Source organism: Hylobates moloch, unplaced genomic scaffold, assembly GCF_009828535.3.
Source record: "Hylobates moloch isolate HMO894 unplaced genomic scaffold, HMol_V3 SCAFFOLD_8, whole genome shotgun sequence".
Taxonomy (NCBI): Eukaryota; Metazoa; Chordata; class Mammalia; order Primates; family Hylobatidae; genus Hylobates; species Hylobates moloch.
The window spans coordinates 18,121,317-18,148,620 of record NW_026652283.1 but is presented as its reverse complement, the minus strand read 5'-3'; the positions used below and the strand labels follow the sequence as shown (position 1 = coordinate 18,148,620).

Here is a 27,304-nt window from a genome sequence, read left to right as displayed (position 1 = left end):
CAAAAGTTCTTTGGTTTTGTATATTCACAGTGCATAACACAAAAGAGATATTTAACATCTACATAAAATTTGACCGATTCAGGCAGATAGTTTTACTAACAAGATAAACTATTAAATTTGATTCCTACAAGTCAATTAGCTTCATAAAAATTCAAGGTCAGTCACAGAAAGCAACACTGAGGGTAGAAAGCAATTGTCCCAAATTTAGAACTTAGGCCACTGAAACAGATTTGAGCCTAACAATGACAACATCAAATCCAACTCCAAAGTTTCCTTCCCAGGGCAATGGGGTAGTCACTTTTTCTACTTACGAAGGACAAAGAGCAAATTATAAAACTGGTCTTAAACAGGATTAAGAAATTTACAGACACATCAGATTCTGTAAGGCTACCTGATTTTGCTTTCAAAACTGCGGTGGTGCTGTAGGCTTTTTGGTCTATAAACTCAATTAGAAAAAAAAGTAAAGACAAGTGCCCATTTTATTACATGTGTGTGTTATAAGTAAGTCAAATTTCCCTAAGGCCCTTCCTATTCATCTAAGGTGGAAGGAATTCTGTTCCCATATGATCCAGTTAATTTGTTCTGTCACCTATAAACCTCTATTCAGAGTAAACTCCCAAACCTAGCTAGAGCCTTGCACATAGTAAATGCTCATCATTTTTAGCGAGAAACCTAAGTAGTATTTTTTAAGGCAAGTAAAATAAATGGCTTTGTCACACTAAAATAATTTAAAAAAAAAATGAACTGGAAGCACACTAAAAATCATTAGCCAAAACCAAGATATTATCACTATTACTACAAGCTATTATCACTGTAATTTAAAAAGCAATATGAATTTTTATCATCAAGAAAAAGACTACTTTCTATCCCCACAATTATTTCTCTGGTTAAAGACAAACGATTTTCTTTCCCGAAGACCCAGCAGCATTCACTAAATTGGCCAAAAGGGACTTTATGCAACAATGATGAAATATAGTCTATGGAAAACAAGTAGGTTACATTCTTTTACCACCACTATGCACTGAGCACATTACTTTAAATTTCTCATATCAAATCTATCACCCTTTAAGATTACTTCACCCACATTTTTCATCCAGCTTAAAATATCAGCCAGCAATTGATATCTTCACAAACACTAGAAACATTCCACTTCAACACAATTACACTAAGGAAGTTATCTTTACCTTTTTACAAACATTTCCAGAGAAATGTATATACACAAAGATGGTATGTTTAAAAAAAAATCCACTATGAAGAACACCTATTTAATAAAGAAGCAATTACATTTGAAGGTTTAATTAGTATTAAATCACAAAAAGATCTTTCATAAAGAAATTTTGAGGAAAAATATCAGATGATTTCAGTATGCATTTCTGACAAGAATGACTACTGTCATTCTCGACTCAACACCTCAAAACACATGTTGAAATAACAATTTCCAAGATTTATAATTTAAAACACTAAAAAATCTACTGCGAATTCATCTACTCTCTGTACTTTAAAAAATATTTATGAAAAGTAATGATGGCCAGGTGTGGTGGCTCACACCTGTAATCCCTGCACTTTGGGAGGCCAAGGTGGGAGGACTGCTTGAGCTCAGGGGTTTGAGATCAGCCTGGGCAACAAAGGGAGACCCCATCTCCACAAAAAATGAAAAAATTAGCTGGGCATGGCAGTGCATGCCTATAGCTCCAGCTATTTGGAAGGCTGAGGCAGGAGAGTCACTTGGGTCCAGGAGTTTGAGGCTGCAGTGGGCTGTGATGGTACCACTGCACTCCAGCCTGAGTGACAGAGCAAGACCCTGTCTCGAAGTACAAACAAAACAAAAAAAAAACTGTTCTCTTTTTCTTTCATCACCCACACTAATGAAACTGAGAAAGAAATATGCAATCAGGTATCTCCACGTTCAGTTGAATTCAACCAATTACTGAGAATGAATACAGGCAACGACATACTGAGTGCAGAAGGCAAGTTTTGCAAGTATAAATGAGACCTGATCTTTACTTTTTTTTTTTTGAGATGGAGTCTTGCTCTGTTGTCCAGGCTGGGGCACAACGGCACAGTCTCAGATCACTGCAACCTCCACCTCCCAGGTTCAAGCTATTCTCCTGCCTCAGCCTCCCAAGTAGCTGGGATTACAGGCATGCACCTAATTTTTGTATTTTTACTACGGGTGTGAACCACCATGTCCGGCCTGATCTTTACTTTTAAAATGTTATAGCCTAGAGGAAATAAACACAAATGGATATTTCAATACAACACCATAAATATGAAGTAGAAATACGATGACTTCTGGCCAGGCACGGTGGCTCACGGCTGTAATCCCAGCAGTTTGGGAGGCCAAGGAGAGAGAATCACTGGAGCCCAAGAGTTGAAAACCAGTCTCAGCAACATAACAAGACCTAGTCTCTATTTTCAAAAATTAAAAAAAAATTTTAAAAAGAAATATGGTGATTTTTAAACCCAAAAGAACCTACCTAAAATATCCTTGAGATCCTGGATATAACAAAGCCACACAAGGCAACATTCCAACTTTGTCTAAAGAAGATAATACATTATCTATTTAACTGTATTTAAAGTACTTGCCAACTCTACAGCAGTACCCTCTCATTTGAGCTCCAAATTACTTTACACTGTTTAGTCAAAAACCTTCATTTTTAAGAAAAAGAATCAATCTGAGCTTCACAGAAATAAATGATTTGCCACATTTCCTGATGACAATAAAGTCAAGACTACAATACTGATCACTTATCCTCAGCTGGAGTATTCTTTCCACTGCACCATCTCTGCATGAGAAATGGGGACATAAATGACTCTATGAAGTAAATACACAACGCCTTTGCATGTCATCTCACTTAATCCTAACACTGCTCCTATTTTACAGATAAGGAAGCAACTTCTGAGAAGTTAGATTACGTCTATGCTCTTTCACTACTCAATGTTCTTTAGTTATTCTAGTGACGGTTGTGTCTGGAAAAACAATGCAAACTATTGTTCAAATTAAATCCTCAAGAAAACGTATTCAGAAATAAATAACATTTACGTAGCCAGGTGCTACAGATAAAGAAAGTGCCAATCAAGACAGACATGGTTTTTCTTCTCAGGGAGCACACAACCCAGCAGTGGAGATAAATGGTAAACAATTACCCATATTGGGGTGAGGGCAATAAAGAACTCGGAACGCTGACAACATGTCTAACAAGGAACCAGCCTGTTCAAAGTAAGACTTGAATGTGAACTAGGGAATTATACAGCCAGAAAGTGAAGAGAATAAAAAGAATTTGATTCACAAACCTATACTGAGAGACGTACACACTTGCGTTGGCATGAAAGGCCTCACTTGAACCATTAATTCCTACAGGTCCACTGGCGCATCCTTAGATGTTGGCAGGAAGTCTCCTGAACATGCTACGCTCATTCCTGCCTACGTGGTTTCAGTTAGGCTTTCTAGAATTCTCTCTTCATCATTTACCCAAGCCTAAAATCTGTCCCCCTTCCCACACAAAATCTTTAGTCACTGACTATACAACACATTCCAACTCTAATTTGTTTTTGTTTTTTTTTTTTGGTGAGAGTCTTGCTCTGTCACTCAGGTTTGACTACAGTGGCACGATCACAGCTCACTGCAGCCTCAGACTCCTGGACCCAAGTGATCCTCCTGCCTCAGCCTTTCACGTAGCTAGGAATTCAGGCATGTGCCACCACATCTGGCTAATTTTTTCATTTTTTGTAGATGGGATCTTTTTTTTTTTTTTTTTTGAAAAGGAGTCTCACTCTGTCGCCCAGGCTGGAGTGCAGTGGCGCAAACTCTGCTCACTGCAAGCTCCGCCTCCTGGGTTCACGCCATTCTCCTGCCTCAGCCTCCCAAGTAGCTGGGACTACAGGTGCCCGCCACCATGCCCGGCTAATTTTTTTCTGTATTTTTAGTAGAGGCGGGGTTTCACCATGTTAGCCAGGATGGTCTTGATCTCCTGACCTTGTGATCTGCCTGCTTCGGCCTCCAAAAGTGCTGGGATTACAGGCGTGAGCCACCATGCCCGGCCTGTAGATGGGATCTTGTTACATTGTCCTGGCTGGTCTCAAACTCCTAGGCTCAAGGGACCCTCCCACCTTGGCCTTCCAAAGTGCAGGGATGACAGGTGTGAGTAACCATACCTGCCTCCAGCTCTAATTTGAATGCACCATGTCGCAATATACAGAAAAAAAACAGAATACAATAATCTCTTTAGCCTGCTCTTTAAAAACTAAGTATCTTGAGGAGATATCATCGTGTTTCTTATCACTAAATGGGGCGCAATGGGTCTTAGTTTTTAAGATCAATATAATTACTACTTTCACAAATGCAAACTACTCATCACAAAAATAATCATAGCTTAGATCACTGCTATGCACTGCCATTACTAGAAAATTTATTCTAAAACTTTTACCAATAGATAACTGGCATGCTTGCTTCAGCAACATATATGATAAACTTGGAACAATACAGAGAAAATGAGCATGGCCCCTGCACAAGGATGACATGCAAATTCATGAAGCACTCCATTTCTTTTCTAATTGTTTTTAATATGTACGTGCAGCTAGTTATCATCTAAAAAAAAAGCTAGTTATCTTTTTTTATAACTAGCCGCACGTACATATTAAAAAACAATTTAAAATGAAAGGTTTCATATGAAGGCTTTTAGGCCCACCACAGAACAGTCATAGAAAACTGATTAAAATGTACATGCTGTAATCAAATATTTTAGTCTACCATATCCTTTTGCAAATTTCTGCAACACGCATTTGCAGACTCTTGCCATACATCTAACACCTGATTGATATAGTACTTTTGGGCATTCCAGATCGTACAGCACTTCATAATAATAGACATTACTAGCTATTATCAATTCATTTGTGCAGTGATTCTCTCTGCCACTCATGAGGTAAGGGCTGTTTTATACCCTGCTGTATGCCCAGCATTTAGAAGGGTACCTGGCATGAGGCCGGGCACGGTGGCTCATGCCTGTAATCCTGGCACTTTGGGAGGCCAAGGCAAGCAGATTATTTGAGGTCAAGAGTTCGAGACCAGCCTTGGCCAACATGGTGAAACCCTCTCTACTAAAAATACAAAAAAAAAAAAAAAAAAAAAAATGAGCAGGGCATGGTGGCAGGCGCCTGTAATCCCAGGTACTCAGGAGGCTGAGGCAGGAGAATTGCTTGAACCCGGGAGGCAGAGGCTGCAGTGAGCCAAGATCGCACCACTGCACTCCAGTCTGGGTGACAGAGTGAGACCCTATATCAAAAAAAATAAAGCACCTGTCACGTAACAGGGATTCTGTATACATCTGTAGAATATACCCATCACATAGTAAACACTTAATAAACGTGTATCAAATACTCTACAATTCACATAGCAATCTTACAGGATAGGAACCATTATTGTCCCCCTTTCATAGACAAGAGACCTGAAGTAGTAAGACGTTAAATAAATACTACCGTTGGGCCAGGTGCCTGTGGTCCCAGCTACTCGGGAGGCAAAGTCTGCAGTGAGCTGAGATCGCGCCACTGCACTCCAGCCTGGGTGACAGAGCAAGACTCTGTCTCAAAATAAATAAATAAATGCATACATACATACTACTTGTTGGTATTTTCAATTTAATGCTAGTAATTAATGGAGTATTCACCACACCCAAGATATTAGGTACTTACAAAGATCCTGAAAAAGCAAAAACGTCCCTGCCCTCCAATATACCATTCCACAACAGAAAAGATGCACACATTCAAGCAACGTGGATGGATTCCTCAAAACAGTTCACGGCGCTCTTTAACAGAAATTATTTCACTTGAACCACAAAACAACACTTCAGAGTAATACCTGTTTTGTAGTTGAGGAACTAAAGTTCAGAGATACTACTCAAAAATCTAAATATAGGTAGTAATATTAAGATTTAGGCCAGGTGTGGTGGTTCATGCTCAGGCTGGTCTCCTGACCTACGTGATCTGCCCTCCTCGGCCTCCCAAAGTGCTGGGGTCACAGGTGTGGGCCACATGCCTGGCCAAGAGTACTTTCATATATTAACTGATTCAATAGCTAGTACTAATTTGTAAACTAACTCCACGGGCATTTTAAATATTAAAATTCCATTTAAAAGCTAATTTACTACTTGAACTTGAGACTGTCTTCTATTTTCTTGGCATTAACTTTTTTAGCATAAATACACGTTCAGTAACAAGTGCCGACATTTGATCACTTTTTGGATGACTCATTCATTCAACTATATTTTAAACTATTTTTACATGATACTGTGTTGGAAGAATGAAAATAAAATTATGTTTAAAATTTTTTTATTTTTATTTTTTAAAGTTACCATAGCCTCTGAAATTAACCTAGGAGCATAACTTTTTTAAAAAGTACTTCAGCTTCACTGAAGAGAAAAAAAGTTCAAAGTAAAAAAAAGCTAGTTTTTAGTGGTTTCACACAGCTATTTACTTCTCCCTACTATCTTTATAACCAAAATACTTCTCCCTACTATCTTTATAACCAAAGTAAAAATAAAATTACATATAAATTTCAAGATTTTCTAAATTTACTAAAATACACACGGTATAAACTTACACTGGTTTTGAACAACTTTCTTCTGGGGGGAAAAAAATCAACTTTTTGTACCAAGTGGTATTTAATCATTTCATAAATCAGTCACTGTTTACCACAAAACCTTCCAATACCATAAATGACATCTCAGGTCATAACCTCTTAATATCTATGTCTTTATATCTAATTATCTTTTTTTGAGATGGAGTCTTGCTCTGTTGCCCAGGCTGGAGTGCAGTGGTGCACTCTCAGCTCACTGTAACCTCCGCCTCCCAGGTTCAAGCCATTCTCCTGCCCCAGCCTCCTGAGTAGCTGGGATTACATGCCTGCACCACCATGCCTGGCTCATTTTTTCGTATTTTTAGTAGAGATGGGGTTTCACCATGTTGTCCAGGCTGGTCCTGGAATTCCTTGACCTCAAATGATCTGCCTGACTCGGCCTCCCAAAGTGCTGGGATTACAGGGGTGAGCCACCATGCCCAGCCTAATTATCTTTTTAAAAGTAGCACTGAAGATATTTAATATGGCCTGCGGTGATGGCTCACTCCTGTAATCCCGGCACTTTGGAAGACTGAGGTGGGAGGATCATCTGAGGTCAGGAGTTCGAGACCAGCCTGGCCAACATGGTGATATCCCATCTCTACTAAAACAAAAAATTAGCCAGGGGTGGTGGCACTCACCTGTAATCCCAGTTACTTAGGAGGCTGAGGCAGGAGAATCGCTTGAACCCACGAGGCAGAGGTTGCAGTGAGCCGAGATTGCACCACTGCACTCCAGCCTGGGCGACAGAGTGAGACTCGTCTCAAAAAAAAAAAGAAAAAGATATTTAACAAAGATGTTCAACAAATTCTAGAGCATATCAGATAAACTAAAAAGTACAACGTAATCAAAACGATGGGAAAGGTAAATGGGCATTATGATAATAGAATCCTTGTAATAGGAATGCCTAAAAATGTTATAGAGCACTTTAAAACTAAGATTATCCTTCCATTAGTTACAAAAATGAAGTTTTCTTACCATGAAATCAATCTATAAAATCCACAGATTGATGTAATCTACAGTAATTTATAAGAATTACGGATCCTTTCCAAACTCAAAATAACTGGGAGAAAAATCTCAAAGGCAACAAGGAGATGTTTCAGAATTAAGATTATTAAGACCCCAAGCCAGTTTCACTAGTAAGACTTCTTCATACAAGTGACAAATCTATTACCCTGAAATGGTGACATTAAAAACAGCATTTTGTAGTCTCTAAAATTAAGCATTAAGAAAACCAAGTTTGCTTGGTTATCAAGTTTTAACTTTAGTTGGATTTGTGACACCCGTATTTTACTTCTTATTCTGAAATAAGATGTAAAAGTTATATACTCAAGTAAATATCTCATAAATGTAAAAGCCACAACTCCACTTCCTAAATGTACTTAACCAATAATTCGTCTCCTGAAGTGATGTAGTAAATGGACACTAACTAAAAACAAAACTCTGACACATATCACTTGGTTTTTTTGAGACGGAGTCTCGCTCTGTCGCCCAGGCTGGAGTGCAGTGGCACCATCTCAGCTCACTGCAACCTCTGCCTCCCGGGTTCAAGCGATTCTCCTGCCTCAGCCTCCCGAGTAGCTGGGAACACAGGCACGCGCCACCACTCTCGCGTAATTTTTGTATTTTTAATGTAGATAAGGTTTCACTATGTTGGCCAAGCTGATCTCAAACTCCCAACTCAGGTGATCTGCCCACCTCGGCCTCCCAAAGTGCTGGGGTTACAGGCGTGAGCCACCGCGCCCGGCTTCACTTATTTAAGGTGAATTATTCTAACTCTTAAGTGAAATAACAGGGGACTTGAGAACCTTTGCTCACATCCAGCCCACCATTTCCATGCTGTATTTACTGTCCTGAGTAAGATACTCAACTTGCTTCTTCATCTGTTAAACGGAAGTCAAAATAATACCTATCTTGCACCACAGCTGTGGGAATGAAATGGAAGACATCTAATTTGTACAGTGGTAGGCAAGCATAATACGTATACACTGAGTAAATGAAAAACACTGATTTTATAAACTAATGTCAACTTTCAGATATGTAATGGTATTAGGGAAGAATAAAATGGTAAAAACAGCACATGCTTCATTGTGCAGTTTACATCAATTTTTGATTTTCTTGAAGACATTCTCCTTCCTAGCCATGCCTACACAGTTCAACACATTTTTTCTGAGGTCTGTACAGTCTACTTTACCCGAAGATATTTTCTTAACTAGACGTTAATGTCAAACAGAATCTAATGCCAGATTTTCAAAATATCCAGGACGCCGTATTACCTGTAGCATTAAATACTAAGGTGTTCGTTTTTAATCAATTAATCAGAATTCCTAGAACTTTAGAATATTAAACTCTTAAATGAAAATCACTATCGACCACTAAAATTTCCATTGCTATACTTTTCTGGGGAACATGTTTAAAAAAAAAATCTACTGATTGTCAAAACATAGGCAGATGGTCAAAATAAACGCTAATAAACTTTAGAAGTGGCATAATATGGCATGTGATTCTCGTTTTTTTAAAAGTACATTAAAAATCAACTAACTCAAACAGATCAAAAATAATGATAGGACAACTGAAACATACACTATCACACTTTTTAAATGTTCTGAAAAAATGCGCATTTTTGTCACTCTCCAGTTACTTCTAACAAGCTTTAGTAAGAAAAATAATACTCATTCCTTCCGAGACCTCTCCAATGCATGACTTTAAATATTATCATTTAAAATCATGACTCTCACGTTGAAGCATTACTATAAAGCCACAAACTACGTTGTACCTTCAAGACTATTTTGTTACGATTCCAACTCTCTGATTCCGCAAAGTTATCTTAAAAGGCCATCAATTCACTATTCTTTTCCACAACAATTTATGCGTGTTTAAAACTTTTTCCCAGATATGCTCCCAAAACAAATAGAAAAGATTGTTAAAATCACGTTGGAGACAACATGACTGACTACAAATGAGGGATTTGGGAGGCAATGATTTAATATAAAAGAACAGTCCTTTTTTTGTTTAAGTAGAGAAAAGTGATAGCTGGGGTCTCCCCCCTGGACAAGGAAGTTCTGTTAAATCCAGGCGAGACCAGCCATATTGGAAACACTTGTCAATTACAGTTCTGACAAGTGTTCCCGAACACGGTTGGAAGAAGCTAACCTTGAGTACCGACGTGTGTACATCAAGGCCCTCTTCTGCTCCGCCAGAGGATCTGGGCCCGTTTGGGGACTGTTTCCGAGTTAGAGCCGTCCTGAGGTCCGTGAGGAGCGAAGCGCCGAGGGGAAAGAGGGCGGGGAAAGGAGAGTTGGGGGGGAACGGTTTGAGAGTTGGAAGCCGCGATGCGCTGCGAGAGGGGCGCGGCGGCGACGGCGAGAGATTTCCGAGTTGAGTCTGGGGGAGGGGCCGAGGATTCGGGGAGCAGGGGGATCGCGGCAAAAAGTCGCCTTAGTCCCCCTCTGAGGGGCCCGGGAGTTCAAGAGGAGGAAGGGAAGGGGAAACGCTTCAGAGCACTGACCTGTCCTCCGAGTCCATGCGGCTCAGGGGTTCCCCATCCGACGACATCTCCAAGCTGCCTCGCCGGCCCCCGGAGGTCGCGCTGCTTCCGCCTCCCCCAGTCCCGTAGCCCTCGTCGCCGCCGCTGGAGACGACGCTGCTGCTACTGCTGCCGCCCCCGCCGCCGCCCTGGCTGCCCCGCGGTCCCTTGGGCTCCTCCAGGCCCTCCTTGCCGTCCCCATCCCCGCTGCTGCTGCTGGCGGCGCCGGGGCTCAGCGAGCGGGTCTCGTCGCTGCTGCTCCCGCCGCTGCTGCCCACCAGGCTCTCGGCGCTACTCTCCTCCTCACCCCCGCCGCTGCTGCTGCTCTCATCTTCCTCCTCCTCGTCGTCCTCCTCCTCGTCTTCGTCCTCCCCGGCCTGGCTGGCGCTCTCGGGGCTCGGCTCCGACATCGTCTCTGCCTCGCCGCCCCCCACTCCGCCGCCGCCTCCGCCGCCCCCACCGCTGCCGCCGTTCAGCAGCAGCGCCGCCACCGCCTCGGCCTCCGCCTCCTCTTCCTCCTCCTCCTCTTCCTCCTCCTCCTCGGGGGGCTCAGCCCGGCCCCGCGCCGCCGAACCCGGGCTGCCGGGGGGCAGAGGGCTCAGGCGGGAGAGCTCCTCCAGGTCGGCCATGTCGGTGATAGCGGCGGCCATGGCGGCGCCTGCTCCTCCTCCTCCTCCTCCCCGCCGCCGCCGCCGCCTCCCTCTCTCGACTCTCGCTCCCTCGCCCCCCTCCCAAACGCCCAAAACTCCGCCGACGCCGCTGCAGAGCAGGAGGAGGGCCCGCGAGCTGCGTCAGCCTGCACACGCGCTACGGAGCCCGCGCGGGGACAGGCGCGCGACTACGCGCACTCACACGGAGACGGCTGCGCGCCTGCGCGGCGACACGAGGCTGCACCTCCCCCGGCTGCGGGTTCTGCGCCCGCGCCCCCGCCCGGCGCCCGCCCCGCTGCCCCGCGCCCTCCCCCGCCCCGGCCCCGGCAAGTGCTCAGCGTTTCCTCGGGACCTTCCCACGCCCTCCCGGGCTTCGAAGCCCAGGGACACGCGGACTGAAAACTCCAACGCTGGCCGGGGATTTTAGCAGCCTTCCGAGTTGTCACGATAAACTCATTCATTCCGGGGGTGTTCGGGGAGTGTCCCCTCTGTACAGGCGCTGAGCCAGGAATAGAATGAGCCTACAGTCTACGAAGAGAGCCGTTTAAAATGGGCAAAAATTAAAACACTACTGTGTAAGGTACTAAATTTTTATGCGCAACATAGGGCGACAGGTTTTAATACACGCTATGTTTGAATACCCCTGGGGATGTTGACATCCTGAACCCAGAGCAAACATCTTGGTTCAAGGTCCTCAAACTTTTTAGTTCATGAGCCTTCTAAAACAATTTTGTAAAGTTGTGTATGTTCTTATACAGTTTAGAATGACAGCTACATTTCTTCCGGCTTATACATATTTCATCTGTCGCATTTTTTAAATACTGTATAGCCAATGGATTCTAAATACCATAGGGATTTAATACCCACTAATATCCATTTTTAAAAAATACATTTTGGAAAATACAATTTCCAAATACTGTCTTCTGGAACTCATATTGACGTTCCATATCTCCTCTAGAATTTTATCCTAATAATATATTTTATATTTGAACTATTTTGATCGTCTTACCACATTTCCTTGTAATAAAAATGTGAACATAAATTGAAGTATCTGGATTGTTTTTTATATTTTTTGTGATCATAAAGCTCTTACTTCAACCGATAAAAACAAATCTATTTCAAATGTTTTTAAGTACTAAACACAAAAGCAAAATTTTATTGGCAATGCATCTTGCAGAAATGAACTTGGGTGGACTTTTTTCTAATATACATTATGACCTTCAGTGGATGGATTTTTTTGAGAAATAGTTCAGCATCAGTTCTATTCCAAGTTTTCAATTCCATGGATGTAAGTGTTGAGAAAACTTGTTCGCATAAAAAAGCAGATGAGAATGAATGGAGTTTTGTTATAGCAATGCCACACAATTCTTTGAATGCCTTTCGAATTATATGCCCAAAAATCGCATAAAGATCTAACAAAGAAAAAATACTTTTAATGATCTGTCAGCTGACAACTCTGATTAGGTTCTCTTTCAACTTGTTGAAAGCAAGCAACTGAAAACCACCTGTCTTATGAAAGGATGTGTTACCCATTCTTATTCACCAGTCAATTGTGCCTTTCTTTGGTGTCCTGGAGGTTTTTGCATACCCGGGTATTGCACCTTACTAAGATTTAGCATGAGGAAGAATTATGCCTTTCTTTTGTAAAGTAGGGAAGAGGTCAATGGAAGAAAGGAGACTGGAAAAGAGCCCACATTACACCCTGACCCAAGGACACATTTTCAGGCCAATTTTAGGGATGCTTCTACTCAAGGAAAATGAGGATAGAACTGACTGCCTGAAAACAGAGCCTCCATGCTCATTTCCCATTTGGGAAAGTCTTCATATACCATGAGTACCTAGTATTACATCCTCTGCCTTAGGCCTTTGGACAGCTGTTACATAAAATGTTGCCTCTAAGGGAATGCAAAAATAATAAATAACATGGGACATCATTTACAGATACCTTCAGAGGCACATACAATGTACGGTATTAACTTCCAACATTTTAAACCTCAAAGGCAAACTTAGATAAGGAATGTGTTAAAGTGAAATACCTGTAAACTGTAAATTAAAAACTCAGAAGTCCGGCAGGGTCGCTTATACCTGTAATCCCAGCACTTTGGGAGGCCAAAGTAGGAGGCTCACTTGAGCCCAGGAGTTTGAGACCAGCCTAGGTAAAATAGCAAGACCCTGTCTCTACGGTACACCTGTAGTCCCAGCTACTCAGGAGGCTGAAGTGTGAGGTTCACTTGAGCCCTGGAGGTTGAGGCTGCAGTGAGCCATGATCATGCCACTGCACTCCATACATTTCCTCACCCACCATAAGGGTCATGGCCAACACTTCTACAACAAAAGACAGGTTAACAAGAGAAAAGTGTAACAAATTAATTTAATGGAAGTCTTATGTGACACAGGAGCCTTCAGAAATAAAGACCCAAAGAAAGCTGTCCATTTGTATGCTTAGATTCAACAAAGAGTGGACATCCATGTAGAAATGTGATTGTACAAAAAGAGAATGAACTAATAGTAATAGACTGAGTGTAGAAACCCAGCAAGGCCTGTCTGTTCAGATTCTTCTTGACCTCTCTGTGTAGCATTCCTTCCACCCAGGTATAGAGCAGACTTCTCTGGAATGAGAGTCTTCAAACGAGAAGGGAGAGAGTGACCCTTCTTGGTTTCATGGCTTACTTTGTGGGGAAAGGAGTTCTGGTTTATATGACTAGCTTAGGGTGAGTAAGAAGGACAGGAGACAGCCGAACAGAAGTTCAGTGAGAGACTTTGCTTCTCAGGCTTTCCAATCTCCTTTAGTTCAAAGTACTCAGCATGGGGGCCAGGTGCAGTGCCTCACTCCTGTAATCCCAGCACTTTGGGAAACTGAAGCAGGGGGATCACTTGAACCCAGGATTTCGAGACCAGCCTGGGCAATGTGATGAAACCCCATCCCTACAAAACTTTTTTGTTGTTGTTGTTAACTAGCCAGGTTTGGTGGTGTGCACCTGTAGTCCAACTACTTGGGAGACTGAGGTGGGAAGACAGTTTGAGCCAGGAGATTGAGGCTGCAGTGAACCGTGAGTGATCAAGAGCCATTGCACCCCAGTTTGGGCAATAGAGTAAGACCTTATCTCAAAAAAAAGAAAGAAAGAAAATAAAACAAAACACAAAGTGTTACCAGAAAGGGGCCCCAATCTCGACCCCAGGAAAGGGTTCTTGGACCTCACACAACAAAGAATTTGGGGTAAGTCCATACAGTAAAGTGAAAGCAAGTTTATTAAGAAAGTAAAGGAATAAAAGAATGGCTACTCCACAGAGCAGCCCTGAGGGCATCTAGCTGGCCACTTTTATGGTCATCTCCTGATTATATGCTAAACAAGGCGTAGATTATTCATGAGTTTTCCAGGAAAAGGGTGGGCAGTTCCTGAAAATGAGGGTTTCTCCATTTTTTAGATCATAGGGTAACTTCCCAACATTGCCATGGCATTTGTAAACTGTCATGGCACTGGTGGGAGTTGTTGTCTCTTAGCATGCTAATGTATTATAATTAGTGTATAATGAGTAGTGAGGATGACCAGAGGTCACTTTCATCGCATCTTGTTTTTTGTGGGTTTTGGTCAACTTCTTTACCACATCCTTTTACCAGCAAGGTCTTTGTGACCTGTATCTTGTGCTGACCTGCTATCTCATCCTTAGAATGCTTAACCTCCTGGGAATGCAGCCCAGTAGGTTTCAGCCTTATTTTACCCAGCCTGTATTCAAGATGGGAGTCGCTGTGGTTCGAACACCTCTGGCAAAGTACTCAGCATGCCAAAGCACCATACTTTGGGGTATCATTTTCTGAGCCCCAACAAATGTATGTGCCAGACACTGTGTTAAGCCCTGGAGATTACGGTTCACGTTTGACCGAGTTCATCAAGGAAAGCTTCATGAAAAATGTAGGATTTCAACAAAGTGTATGGTAAGATATATAATAACTATATCTGGTTTCATTAATTTGAGCTGGATTTTGAAGAGCGAACAGAATTCTGTGTTGGGGAACTCAAACTGAGAAGCAATACGTGGAAAAGCATCAACATTTATTCATGACAAGGTTAATTAACCATAAGAAATCATGGCAAGAAAGCTAAAAATAATTAAATATTAGATTGAAGAAGGACATGAATAAAAAGTTGATGTTGGGGACCACGCACAGTGGCTCATGCCTGTAATCCCAGCACTGTGGAGGGCTGAGACAGACAAATCACTTGAGGTTACAAGTTCAAGGCCAGCCTGGCCAACAAGGCGAAACCCTATCTCTATAAAAAATAAAAAAATTAGCCAGGCACAGGAGAATCGCTTGACCTCGGGAGGTGGAGGTTGCAGTGAGCCGAAATTGCACCACTGCACTCCAGTCTGGGTGACAGAGTGAGACCTTGTCTCAAAAAAAAAAAAAAAAAAAAAAAAAGTTTTGACAGGTATGTACTGATATTTTAATAAAGGTGTAATATGATTAGATTATATTGTACATCTGTAGAATCTAATGTATAGGAGATAGGTTGAAAAGTGTGAAAGGTTCCAGTGAAGGATTTATTAAGGGAAAAAAAAAAGCGTCAAAAGTGAATGGAGATTAGACACATGGAAATGGCAAGTATCAAAGCCACAAACAAATATTTTAGCTGTGGTATTTATACTCGAAGACTAAAATGAACTGTCTCGGAATTGGCATTTTGGAGAAAATTGTGTTTCCCATCACTGGAGAGTTTCCCTGTCTTCCTCTTGGTTTAGTTGCAGACATCACTGCTCTGCATGCATCTCCTTAGAACAAGGCCATGCTTCTCCATAACCACAGTGACAGGATGTCATTATTTCACTCTCAAAATTTAAATAACTGAAGTGTTGAACTAGAGGCAGAAACTCTGTGTGACAGTTTCTTTTGGCAGCATCAGGTGACAGGTTTGATGATCCTGAGGACCAAAGTCGTTCCCCAGCTCAGTACCCATTCATAAACTGTGCATTCCCGGTTTGTAGCTACATAGGTACTAAAAGTAGCTTTCATAAACTTTTATAACAACTTGACAGAGTAGTTTTATGTCTGTATAAAATTACTAATCTAAGGGCTGTGCACAGTGGCTTACGCCTGTAATCCCAGCACTTTGGGAGGCCAAGGCGAGTGGATCACCTGAGGTCAGGAGTTCAAGACCAGCCTGACCAACATGGAGAAACCCCATTTCTACTAAAAATACAAAATTAGCCAGGTATGGTGGCACATGCCTGTAACCCCAGGAGGCTGAGGCAGGAGAATTGCTTGAACCTGGGAGGTGGAGGTTGTGTTGAGCGAAGAGCACACCATTGCACTCCAGCCTGGGCAACAAGAGCGAAACGCCATCTCAAAAAAAAAAAAAAATTACTAATGTAACAATAAAAAAACTAGAGTTGGCTGGGCGTGGTGGCTCATGCCTATAATCCCGGCACCTTGGGAGGGCAACATGGGTGGATCACAAGGTCCGGAGATCGAGACCATCTTGGCCAATGTGGTAAAACCTCGTCCCTACTAAAATACAAAAAATTAGTGGGGCATAGTGGTATGTGCCTGTAGTCCCAGCTACTAGGGAGGCTGAGGCAGAGGAATCACTTGAACCCAGGAGGCAGAGGTTGCAGTGAGCTGAGATTGCGCCACTGCACTCCAGCGTAAGCGACAGAGCGAGACTCCATCTCAAATAAACAAACAAATAAATAAAAATGTAAAAACTAGAGTTTATACTTTTTTTTTTTTTTGAGACGGAGTTTCACTCTTTCACCCAGGCTAGAGCAAAGTGGCGTGATCTCAGTTCACTGCAACCTCCGCCCGCCACCCTCCCACCCCTTCCCACCCACGGTTCAAGCGATTCTCCTGCCTCAGCCTCCCGAGTAGCTGGGATTACAGGCGCCTGCCATCACGCCCAGCTAATTTATGCATTTTTAGTAGAGACGGGGTTTCATTACGTTGGCCAGGCTGGTCTCAAACTCCTGACCTAACGTGATCCACCTGCCTCAGTCTGCCAAAGTGCTAGGATTACAGGCATGAGCCACCATGCCTGGCCTTAGAGTTTATACTTTCTATGTCATCAGCTATTTTATTTTATTACACTGGGAATTCATTTTTATTGTATTTTACAAAAGTACCAGTCCACTAGAATTTTTTGTTTTTTTGAAGATGGGGTCTCACTCTGTTACCCAGGCTGGCATGCAGTGGTGAGATCCTGGCTCACTGCAACCTCTGCCTCCTGGGTTCAAGCGATTGTCCTGCCTCATCCTCCCAAGTAGCTGGGATTACAGGCATGTGCCACCACACCTGGCTCATTTTTTTGTATTTTTAGTAGAGACAAAGTTTTACCATGTTGGCCAAGATGGTCTTGAACTCCTGAACTCAAATGATCCACCCGCCTCGGCCGCCCAAAGTGCCAAGATTACAGGCGTGAGCCACTGTGCCAGCCCAGAATTTTTTTTTTTTAAGACTGGTCTTTCACAAATTGAGAATCACTGTTCTACAGTTCTTTTTTTCCAGCTTGGTGAGTGTGTGATGCTATAGGTAATTGTAAGTTGCCCAATAACACACTATTGCATAAGGGTTATTTGATTAGGAGTCATATTCAAACTCATCAACCACAGCACTGATGGGGTCAAATTAGCAACAATAATTTGAATTTCATTGGTTCGTCTACCTACCAAGCCTACTAAGGTAGTCAGGACACCTCCAGCCTTCTGGGAGTCCCAGAAGGGCAAGGGTCTCTGACTAACTCAAATCCTCCTCTCCCAGGACCCTTTCCTCTGCTCTGGTATTCTAGGTACTGCAGACACCTACCAGGATTTGGTGTGTGTGTTTACTTTGCCTTCTAGGTTTTCTTGAGACAGAGTCTTGCTCTATTGCCCAGGCTGGAGTGCAGTGACGCGATCATGGTTCACTGTAGACTCAACCTTCTAGATTCAAGCCATCCTCCCACATCAGCCCCTTGAGTAGCTGGTATTACAGGTGCATGCCATCATGCCGGGCTAATTTTTGCATTTTTTGTAGAGATGAGATTTTGCCATGTTGCCCAGGCTGGTTTCTAACTCCCAAGTCCAAGCGATCCGCCCACCTTGGCCTAACAAAGTGCTGGGATTACAAGCATGAGCCACCACGCCCGGCCAAAATTTGGGATACAAACAAAACAGCCAAAGTCATAGTACAGTCAGAAGAAATGGAGATCATTGTGTTAGGGGAACCCCGAAGCAGACTGCTTGTGCCCAATATCATATGGGTTTCAGTGAAACAGCCCTTTATGTTTTTACTCAGAGCTCTGTTTCTTTTAGGGATCCAGACATGCTTTCATGGGCCTAGATTGGCGACAGATTTGAGTAACAGCTACCCCACGCTGCATTTATTACTCTCCATCCAATGACTAAGTCTTTCTTGTAGGGCTTCTCTAATTCTCTCTTCCACTAAAATGAGTTCTGTTCCAGGAAGCAGCTTCAGCCCCCATGGCAGCAGGTTTCTTGTAGTCCTGCCTCGCCAGTTTGCCAGACATGCCCAGACATGCTTGAGCCCAGCAACAGACCCAGCTTAGACTGGAGCTGAGATTCCTACTATACTGCAAATGAGATAATTCTGAAAAGTTCTCTAAAATTGGCATCTGGGTTACATTTTGCACTTTTATTTTAGGCTCCTTTATTTAGGTTCTGTGTGTTGATATTGCCATGGTGAGCAAGATCAATAGCAGCATAATGACCTCATTCTCTGAGTGACTTGGACTTTAAAGAAAGTATGCATAAAAAGAGATAACATCTTACAGGATGATGGAAATGACAGGATCTTAAAGCTGGAAAGAACTAGAAATCTGATGCAAGTTTTCCCCTTCTGTAGATTGTAATCCAACCAAAACATGACCAAATAATGATTATAGTTTTTGACTTAGTCTATCAGTATAGCCATTTTGAAACTTAACTGCTTTGGGTGACACCTGTCCACCATAAGGAGGTCATATGTAGGTGTGGTATTAGTAGTTCTCACTTTGAATTTAGTGAAATGCCTTTTCTGTAAACTTCAGATAAAAAGATAGGCAAAATGTGAAAGGTGAATAGCATAGCTGCCACATTTTTTGTCTTTTTGTGTATTTTATATCTGACTTGCCAAAAAACTTCATTTGATGTTCAAAACTCTCTCAATTATTAAAAAAATTGAAATTGACAAATTGTTTATTGTAACATACAAGTCACAATACCAGTTAGTACTTTATCCATCAAATCCCTGGGAAGGTAGGGAAGAAAAACCTAAACTTCAAATTTAATAAGTGAAATATAAAATAAAAAGTCTATCAGCAGTCTGGATAAATCAACTTGGCCTTCAGCCAAAATAAAGCAACCACCCTCCTTTCTTAAGTATGTATGGCAGCTATTTTCCTTGCTAGCTTTAGTCATACCCTTATTTTTCCTCCTTTTTCACTTTCTCCCTTATTTCTTTACTTGCCTGTATATCTATTTTGTCATGTACATCTTGGTAAACTACCTTAAATAATCCTTAAATAATTTTTTTTTTTTTTTAGACAGGGTCTGGCTCTATTGCCTGGACTGGAGTGCAGTGGCTCACTGCAACCTCAACCTCTGGGGCTCAAGCTATCCCTCCGCCCCAGCCTTCTGAGTAGCTGTAACTACAGGAATGTGCCACCACACCCGGCTAAAAATCTCCTTAAGCTGATAAGCAACTTCAGCAAAGTCTCAGGACACAAAATCAGTGTGTAAAAATCACAAGCATTCTTATACACCAATAACAGACAAACGGAGAGCCAAATCATGAGTGAACTCCCATTCACAATTGCTTCAAAGAGAATAAAATACCTAGGAATCCAACTTACAAGGGATGTGAAGGACCTCTTCAAGGAGAACTACAAACCACTCCTCAATGAAATAAAAGAGGATACAAACAAATGGAAGGACATTCCATGCTCATGGGTGGGAAGAATCAATATCGTGAAAATGGCCATACTGCCCAAGGTAATTTATAGATTCAATGCCATCCCCATCAAGCTACCAGTGACTTTCTTCACAGAATTGGAAAAAACTACTTTAAAGTTCACATGGAACCAAAAAAGAACCCGCATTGCCAAGTCAACCCTAAGCCAAAGGAACAAAGCTGGAGGCATCACACTACCTGACTTCAAACTATACTACAAGGCTACAGTAACCAAAACAGCATGGTACTGGTACCAAAACAGAGATATAGACCAATGGAACAGAACAGAGCCCTCAGAAATAATGCCACTTATCTACAACTATCTGATCTTTGACAAACCTGACAAGAACAAGAAATGGGGAAAGGAATCCCTATTTAATAAATGGTGCTGGGAAAACTGGCTAGCCATATGTAGAAAGCTGAAACTGGATCCCTTCCTTACACCTTATACAAAAATTAATTCAAGATGGATTAAAGACTTACATGTTAGACCTAAAACCATAAAAACCTGAGAAGAAAACCTAGGCAATACCATTCAGGACACAGGCATGGGCAAGGACTTCATGTCTAAAACACCAAAAGCAATGGCAACAAAAGCCAAAATTGATAAATGGGATCTAATTAAACTAAAGAGCTTCTGCACAGCAAAAGAAACTACCATCAGAGTGAACAGGCAACCTACAAAATGGGAGAAAATTTTTGCAATCTACTCATCTGACAAAGGGCTAATATCCAGAATCTACAATGAACTCAAACATATTTACAAGAAAAAAACAACCCCATCAACAAGTGAGCGAAGGATATGAACAGACACTTCTCAAAAGAAGACATCTATGCAGCCAAAAGACACATGAAAAAATGCTCATCATCACTGGCCATCAGAGAAATGCAAATCAAAACCACAATGAGATACCATCTCACACCAGTTAGAAGGGCAATCATTAAAAAGGCAGGAAACGACAGGTGCTGGAGAGGATGTGGAGAAATAGGAACACTCTTACACTGTTGGTGGGACTGTAAACTAGTTCAACCATTGTGGAAGTCAGTGTGGCAATTCCTCAAGGGATCTAGAACTAGAAATACCATTTGACCCAGCCATCCCATTACTGGGTATATACCCAAAGGATTATAAATCATGCTGCTATAAAGACACATGCACACGTATGTTTATTGCAGCACTATTCACAAGAGCAAAGACTTGGAACCAACCCAAATGTCCAACAGTGATAGACTGGATTAAGAAAATGTGGCACATATACACCATGGAATACTATGCAGCCATAAAAAAGGATGAGTTCATGTCCTTTGTAGGGACATGGATGAAGCTGGAAACCATCATTCTCAGCAAACTATCGCTAGGACAAAAAACCAAACACCGCAAATTCTCACTCATAGGTGGGAATTGAACAATGAGAACACATGGACACAGGAAGGGGAACATCACACACCGGGGCCTGTTGTGGGGTGAGAGGAAGGGGGAGGGATAGCATTAGGAGGTATACCTAATGTTAAATGACGAGTTAATAGGTGCAGCACACCTACATGGCACATGTATACATATGTAACAAACCTGCACGTTGTGCACATGTACCCTAAAACTTAAAGTATAATTAAAAAAAAATTTTGTAGAGGTGGGGTTTTGTCATGTTGCCCAGGCTGGGCTCGAACGCCTGGACTCAAGCAGTCCTCTCACTTTGGCCTCCCAAAGTGCTGGAATTACAGGCATGTGCCACCAGGCCCCGCCTAAATGATTTTTTAAAGTAAATTTTCTTTCTTTTTTTTTTTTTTGAGATGGAGTTTCGCTCTTGTAGCCTAGACTGCAGTGCAATGGTGTGATGTCGGCTCACTATAACCTCCGCCTCCCAGGTTCAAGGGATTCTCCTGCCTCACCCTCCCAAGTAGCTGGAACTACGAGTGTGCACCACCACACCCAGCTAATTTGTTGTATGTTTAGTAGAGACAGGGTTTCACCATGTTGGCCAGGCTGGCCTCAAACTCCTGACATCAGGTGATCCGCCCACCTCAGTCTCCCAAAGTGCTGGGATTACAGGCGTTGAGCCACCGCACCCAGCCTTTTGTTTCTGTTTTTGCAGAACCTGCTAATCCTCCTTCCTCCTCCCTAACACCACATGTATTTGATTCCTATCTCCTTCCTGTTCACGGGCTGGGACACAGACATGATGGTGAAGGTGAAGCAGCCTCAGCCAGGCATACCATCACCACATTGGAGAAGGACAGAACCACAAAAGAAATGTGGACCTCTAGATGACCTCATTTTGCAATGCTATCCACCCCGTGGACTGAAAACTCAGACATTTTGTAAGGGAGAAAGAAATCTTTTATCCAGTTTGTCTCTTTTATTTTTTTGAGACAGGGTCTTGGTTTTTCGCCCAGGCTAGATTGCAGTGGTGCAATCTCAGCTCATTGCTGCCTTGACCTCCCAGGACCCAGGTGATCCTCCCGCCTGTCTCCCAAGTAGCAGGGACTACAGGCACATGCCACCGTGCCAGCTAACTTTTGTATTTTTTTGTGGAGACAGAGTTTTGCCATGTTGCCCAGGCTGGTCTCGAACTCCTGAGCTCAAATGATCCACCAGCCTCAGCCTCTAAAATTGCTGAGATTACAGGAGATCACACCATTGCACTCCAGCCTGGGCAACAAGAGAGAAACTTCATCTCAAAAAAAAAGAAAAAAAAATCCTAATTAATGCAGGTAAAATAAACAGACAAATGTGATTTTTTTTAATTCCCAGAAAACGGAGGCTCTCAGGAGTAAAATCCTTCAATTTCCTGTCCTTCCCACCCCACTGTCTATAAACTCATCTCTGTCCTTGCCTATTGTTTCCTTCACTATAAAAGCCAAAGCTTTCTACTATGACAGACTCTTAGGTGTCCTAAAAAAAAATAATAAAAATACTACATATATATGTACGTATGGTTTTTTGCCTCCTTGTGTTGGGGAATTTTAGAGAAACAAGGTCAATAGGAGATGTTACTTATTATGGAAATTCGCTCACAGAAGTCCAACAACCTACTGTCTACAAGCTGGAGAACCAGGAAAGCTGGTTATGTAATTCAGACCAAGTTCAAAGGCTGAGAATTAGATGGGGTCACTGGTATAAGTCCCAAAGTCTAAACCAGAAGTTTCAAACATACAAGAAGATGCAAGTCCCACCTCAAGAACAGAGAGAGTTCACCCTTCCTCTGCGGTTTTTGTTTGTTTGTTTTTCGGTTTGTTTGTTTGTTTGTTTTTTGTTTTTTGTTTTTTTGAGACAGATTCTCTCTGTTGGCCAAACTGGAAAGCAGTGGCGCATTCTCGGCTCACTGCAACCTCTGCCTCCTGGGTTCAAGCTATTCTCCTGCCTCAGCTTCCGGAGTAGCTGGGGCTACAGGCGCATGCCAACACACCCAGCTAATTTTTGTATTTTTAGTAGAGATAGGGTTTCACCATGTTGGCAAGGATGGTTTCAAACTCCTGACCTCATGTGATCCACCCACCTCAGCCTCCCAAAGGGATTACAGGCATAAGCCACCATGCCCGGCCTTCCTCTGCCTTTTTGTTCTATCGAATCCTCAATCAATTGGAGAATGCTTGCTCACATTTATGAGCGTAGATCTTTAGTCAGTTTACAGATTCCAACACTAATCTCTTCTGGAAACGTCCTTACAGTCTCAGAAATAATGCTTTTTGGTTTTTTTTGTTTTTTGAGTCTCACTCTGTTGCCCACGCTGAAGTGCAGTGGCATGATCTCAGCCCACTGCAACCTCCGCTTCTTGGGTTCAAGCGATTCTCCTGCCTCAGCCTCCTGAGTAGCTGGGATTACAGGTGCACACCACAGCCGGCTAATTTTTGTATTTTTAGTAGAGACACGGGGTTTCACCATGTTGGCCAGACTGGTCTTGAACTCCTGACCTCAGGTGACCCTCCCTCCTCGGCCTCCCAAAGTGCTGGGATTACAGGTGTGAGCCACCATGCCTGGCCAGAAATAATGTTTAACCAGCTATCTGGGCACCCCTTAGTCCATTCAAGGTTGACACATAAAATTAACCATCACACCTCTCTTCTTCGGTACATGGCAGCTCAGCTGGAGACCACATCTCCCAGACTCTTTTATGCTGTTTTACACCCAGTTAATTAACCTAAGCATATTTAGTTAATCTAAGTGTTGGAATTTGTTAGGTAGATAACAGTAGTTACCAAAGAATTGTGAATATAACCGATTCCGTAAAGTCAGTGGAATTTCAGCTGTCTCCTCTGTCCTTTTAGGTACTGTTGAATGACAGATGCACTCAAAACAGACAAACACATTTCAGGAGCAGTATCATGTGCCCTCTAGTCACCATCACTGAATTACAAATACCAACATAGGGTCGGCTGTGGTGGCTCACGCCTGTAATCCCAGCACTTTGGGAGGCTGAAGTGGGTGATCACTTGAGCTCAGGAGTTTGAGATCAGCCTGGGCAACATGGTGAAACCCCGTTTCTACAAAAAATATAAAAATTAGCCAGTTGTGGTGGTGCATGCCTGTAGTCCCAGCTACTCGGGAGGCTGAGATGGGAGGATCGCTTGAGCCGGGAGGCAAAGCTTGCAGTGAGCCATGATGGTGCCACTGCATTCCAGCCTGGGAAACAGAGCAAGACCCCATCTCAAAAAGAAAAACAGAAATCCCACCATGGGACAGTTTGGTAATCAAGCATCAGAAAGCATCCTAAGATATCAGATAACAAAATTTGCTGTTCATGCAAACATAAGTCTCCTAACTATTATAGACAATCCTCATACCTTGAATACCTTTAATTCCACTTTTTTTTTTTTTTTTTTTGAGACAGAGTCTCATTCTGTCTCACTCAGGCTGAAGTGCAGTGGCAGGATCTCGGCTTGCTGCAGCCTACACCTCCCAGGTTCAAGCAATTCTCCTATCTCAGCCTTCCAAGCAGCTGGGACTACAGGGGTGTGCCATCACACCTAGCTAATTTTGTATTTTTAGTAGAGACAGGGTTTCACCATGTTGGCCAGCCTGGTCTCGAACTCTCAAACTCCTGACCTCAGGTGATCTACCCAGCTTGCCTTCCCAAAGTGCTGGGATTACAGCATGAGCCGCCATGTCTGGCCTAATTCACCTATTTGATCCACCCAGCTCAGTCTCCCAAAGTGCTGGGATTACAAGCATGAGCCACTGTGCCTGGCCTAATTCCACTATTTCTAATATTCATCATGCTATTTAAGAAATCACTAGCTTCACCAATACAAAACACATTTTTACATTCAAAATACCAGCTAGCATGATGTTATAGAGGTATTGACAGTAGAAGAATTTATTAGCAGTAATCTCTGTGTATGGTCCCTTTCTGATGTAACGCTGGCTTGACTTCCTTTCCCATGTGCTGGAACAGGACTGTGTCATTGACCCACCTTCAACATGTGGAGATGGTAAAGCAACAATATGGAAGGAAGGTGGATCCCTGAGTGACTTGTGGTGCAAAGTTGCATGCCAGTTTAGTGGCTAGACTGTTACATGACAGAGAAAAATAAACCTCTATCTTATTTAAGCTACTATATTTTAGGGTCTTTGTTTGGAGATGGAGTCTCACATTGTCACCCAGGCTGGAGTGCAGTGGCTCAATCTCAGCACACTGCAACCTCCACCTCCTGGTTTCAAGCGATTCTCCCACCTCAGCCTCCTGAGTAGCTGGGACTACAGGTGCACACAACCATGCCTGGCTAATTTTTTGTATTTTTAGTAGAGGTGGGGTTTCACCATGTTGGCCAGGCTGGTCTTGAACTCCTGACCTCAAGTGAGCCACCCACCTCGACTTCCCAAAGTGCTGGGATTGTAGGTGTGAGCCACCGCACCCAGCTAGGGTCCTTTTTTAAAAAATGACATCTTAGCCTTTACTCAACAAACCTTTACTTTGCATCTTGATCCCATCATCTTTCATTTCCTCTACTGTGTGTTCAACACTGTCCTCTGTACTGGCTCCTTCTCTGCTGTTCATGAGCATGATCAAGTCTTTTCTGTGTTGCAAGCTTTGCCACGTTTTCCCCTCTCCTTTTCCCTCCTTGCCACTCTTCTCTTGATTTCTCTGATACCACACTCATTTCAATGATCTATAGCTTTCATGGTTTCTTCTTGATCTCCTTGCTTTTTAAGTATTGATTTCCAAGTCTACCTACTTGGCCCAACTCTCTTCTTATTCTACAAGGTCTTCCCGGTAAATAACATCCATTCTCATGATGCTGATCTCTGCTGAGAGCCTCCAGATTCATCGTCCATGCTGCCGTACAGTATTGATGCCCCCTTGAGCTATGGAACCCTTAATTATACTGGTACCAATATACAAAATTTTATGTGTTTCCATCTCACATAACACGAGGAGGACTGGACACCTCTCATGTATTTTATTTTTTTGTTGTTCATTTATTTATTTGTTTTTGAGACAGAATCTCTCTCTGTGGCCCAGGCTGCAGTGCAGTGGCACGATCTCGGCTCACTGCAGCCTCCGTCTTGGGGGTTCAAGCAATTCTCCTGCTTCAGCCTCCTGAGTAGCTGGGATTACAGGCGTAAGCCACAGTGCCCGGCCCCTCTCATGTATTTTACATTAACCTCAGCCTATGTGGCCCTTCAGCAGGTGTCAGATTATTTTAGTAAAGATCAATAGCATCCACTGATTTATATAAGTGGAAGCTAAACATGCCTGCCCCTGCGACCTTGATATCAGGTAGTAGATTACCATGCAAGTTAGTCTTAGTCCAAATTATTCCAAATGTATAAACTTGTATTAGCAAGTGGGCCCAAAAAAACTCATCTTATCTGCTCATGTAAGCTTGAGGAAATCCTCACTCTGTCTTCAAGCATGCCTAAAGCATCTTGTATGGGAGCTTCACTCTGACGTGGCTGCAGCACTAGCCAAATAGCAGGATCAGCCAGTCTTCTATTCAGATCTGTCAGTAGAGGCTTCCAAAAATTGAATTGAAGGCACTGGGGAGGGATGAACAATATAAAATCAAATAGAACTTAGACCTGGAAAGTAGGAGGTTGCTGGGTTTTCTAGCAGCTTATTCACCATATATTGAGTGTCTACTATGTATGAGGCACTGCTCTTAGCACTGGGCATACAGCTGTGAATAAAGCCAATTAATAACTCTGCTCTCATGAAACTTATACTCTGGTCGGATGTTCTTTTTTTTTTTTTTTTTTTTTTTTTTTTTTTTTTTTTTTTTTTTTTTTTTTTGAGACAGAGTCTCACTCTGTCGCCCAGCCTGGAGTGCAGTGGCACAATCTCGGCTCACTGCAACCGCTGCCTTCGGGGTTCAAGTGATTCTCCTGCCTCAGCCTCCTGAGTAGCTGGGATTACAGGCATGCACCACCATGCCCAGATAATATTTTGTATTTTTAGTAGAGATGGGGTCTCAACAAGTTGGCCAGCCTGGTCTCGAACTCCTGTGATCTGCCCGCCTTGGCCTCCCAAAGTGCTGTGATTACAGGCATGAGCCACTACGCCCGGCCTGGGCAGATGTTCTTACAGCTCTTTCACACAAGAGTTATCAGACTGTGAAATCTTTCTACCCTCCCATATATCTGGAACACCGTACATTTC

At 42.7% G+C, this 27,304-nt stretch overlaps 1 protein-coding gene and 1 non-coding gene across 5 annotated transcripts in view; one reads left to right on the top strand and one right to left on the bottom strand.

Annotated features, from left to right (window-relative positions):
• The window catches only part of AEBP2 (AE binding protein 2), a 163,531-nt gene extending 152,535 nt beyond the window's left edge, over positions 1-10,996 (bottom strand). The window contains exon 1 of one of the 4 annotated variants that reach the window (XM_032159770.2): positions 10,119-10,996. In XM_032159770.2, the coding sequence (XP_032015661.1) occupies positions 10,119-10,786 (668 nt within the window). In that variant the 5' untranslated portion in view covers positions 10,787-10,996. Of the gene's footprint in view, positions 1-9,763; positions 10,095-10,118 lie in introns of those variants that run through there. The other 3 variants (XM_032159768.2, XM_058443403.1, XM_058443404.1) reach the window with 3 other exon arrangements.
• On the top strand, positions 4,443-4,549 carry LOC116473918 (U6 spliceosomal RNA). The gene has a single exon (XR_004249481.1). It is a non-coding gene; the product is annotated as a U6 spliceosomal RNA (small nuclear RNA).
• Positions 10,997-27,304: the final 16,308 nt, after the last annotated feature.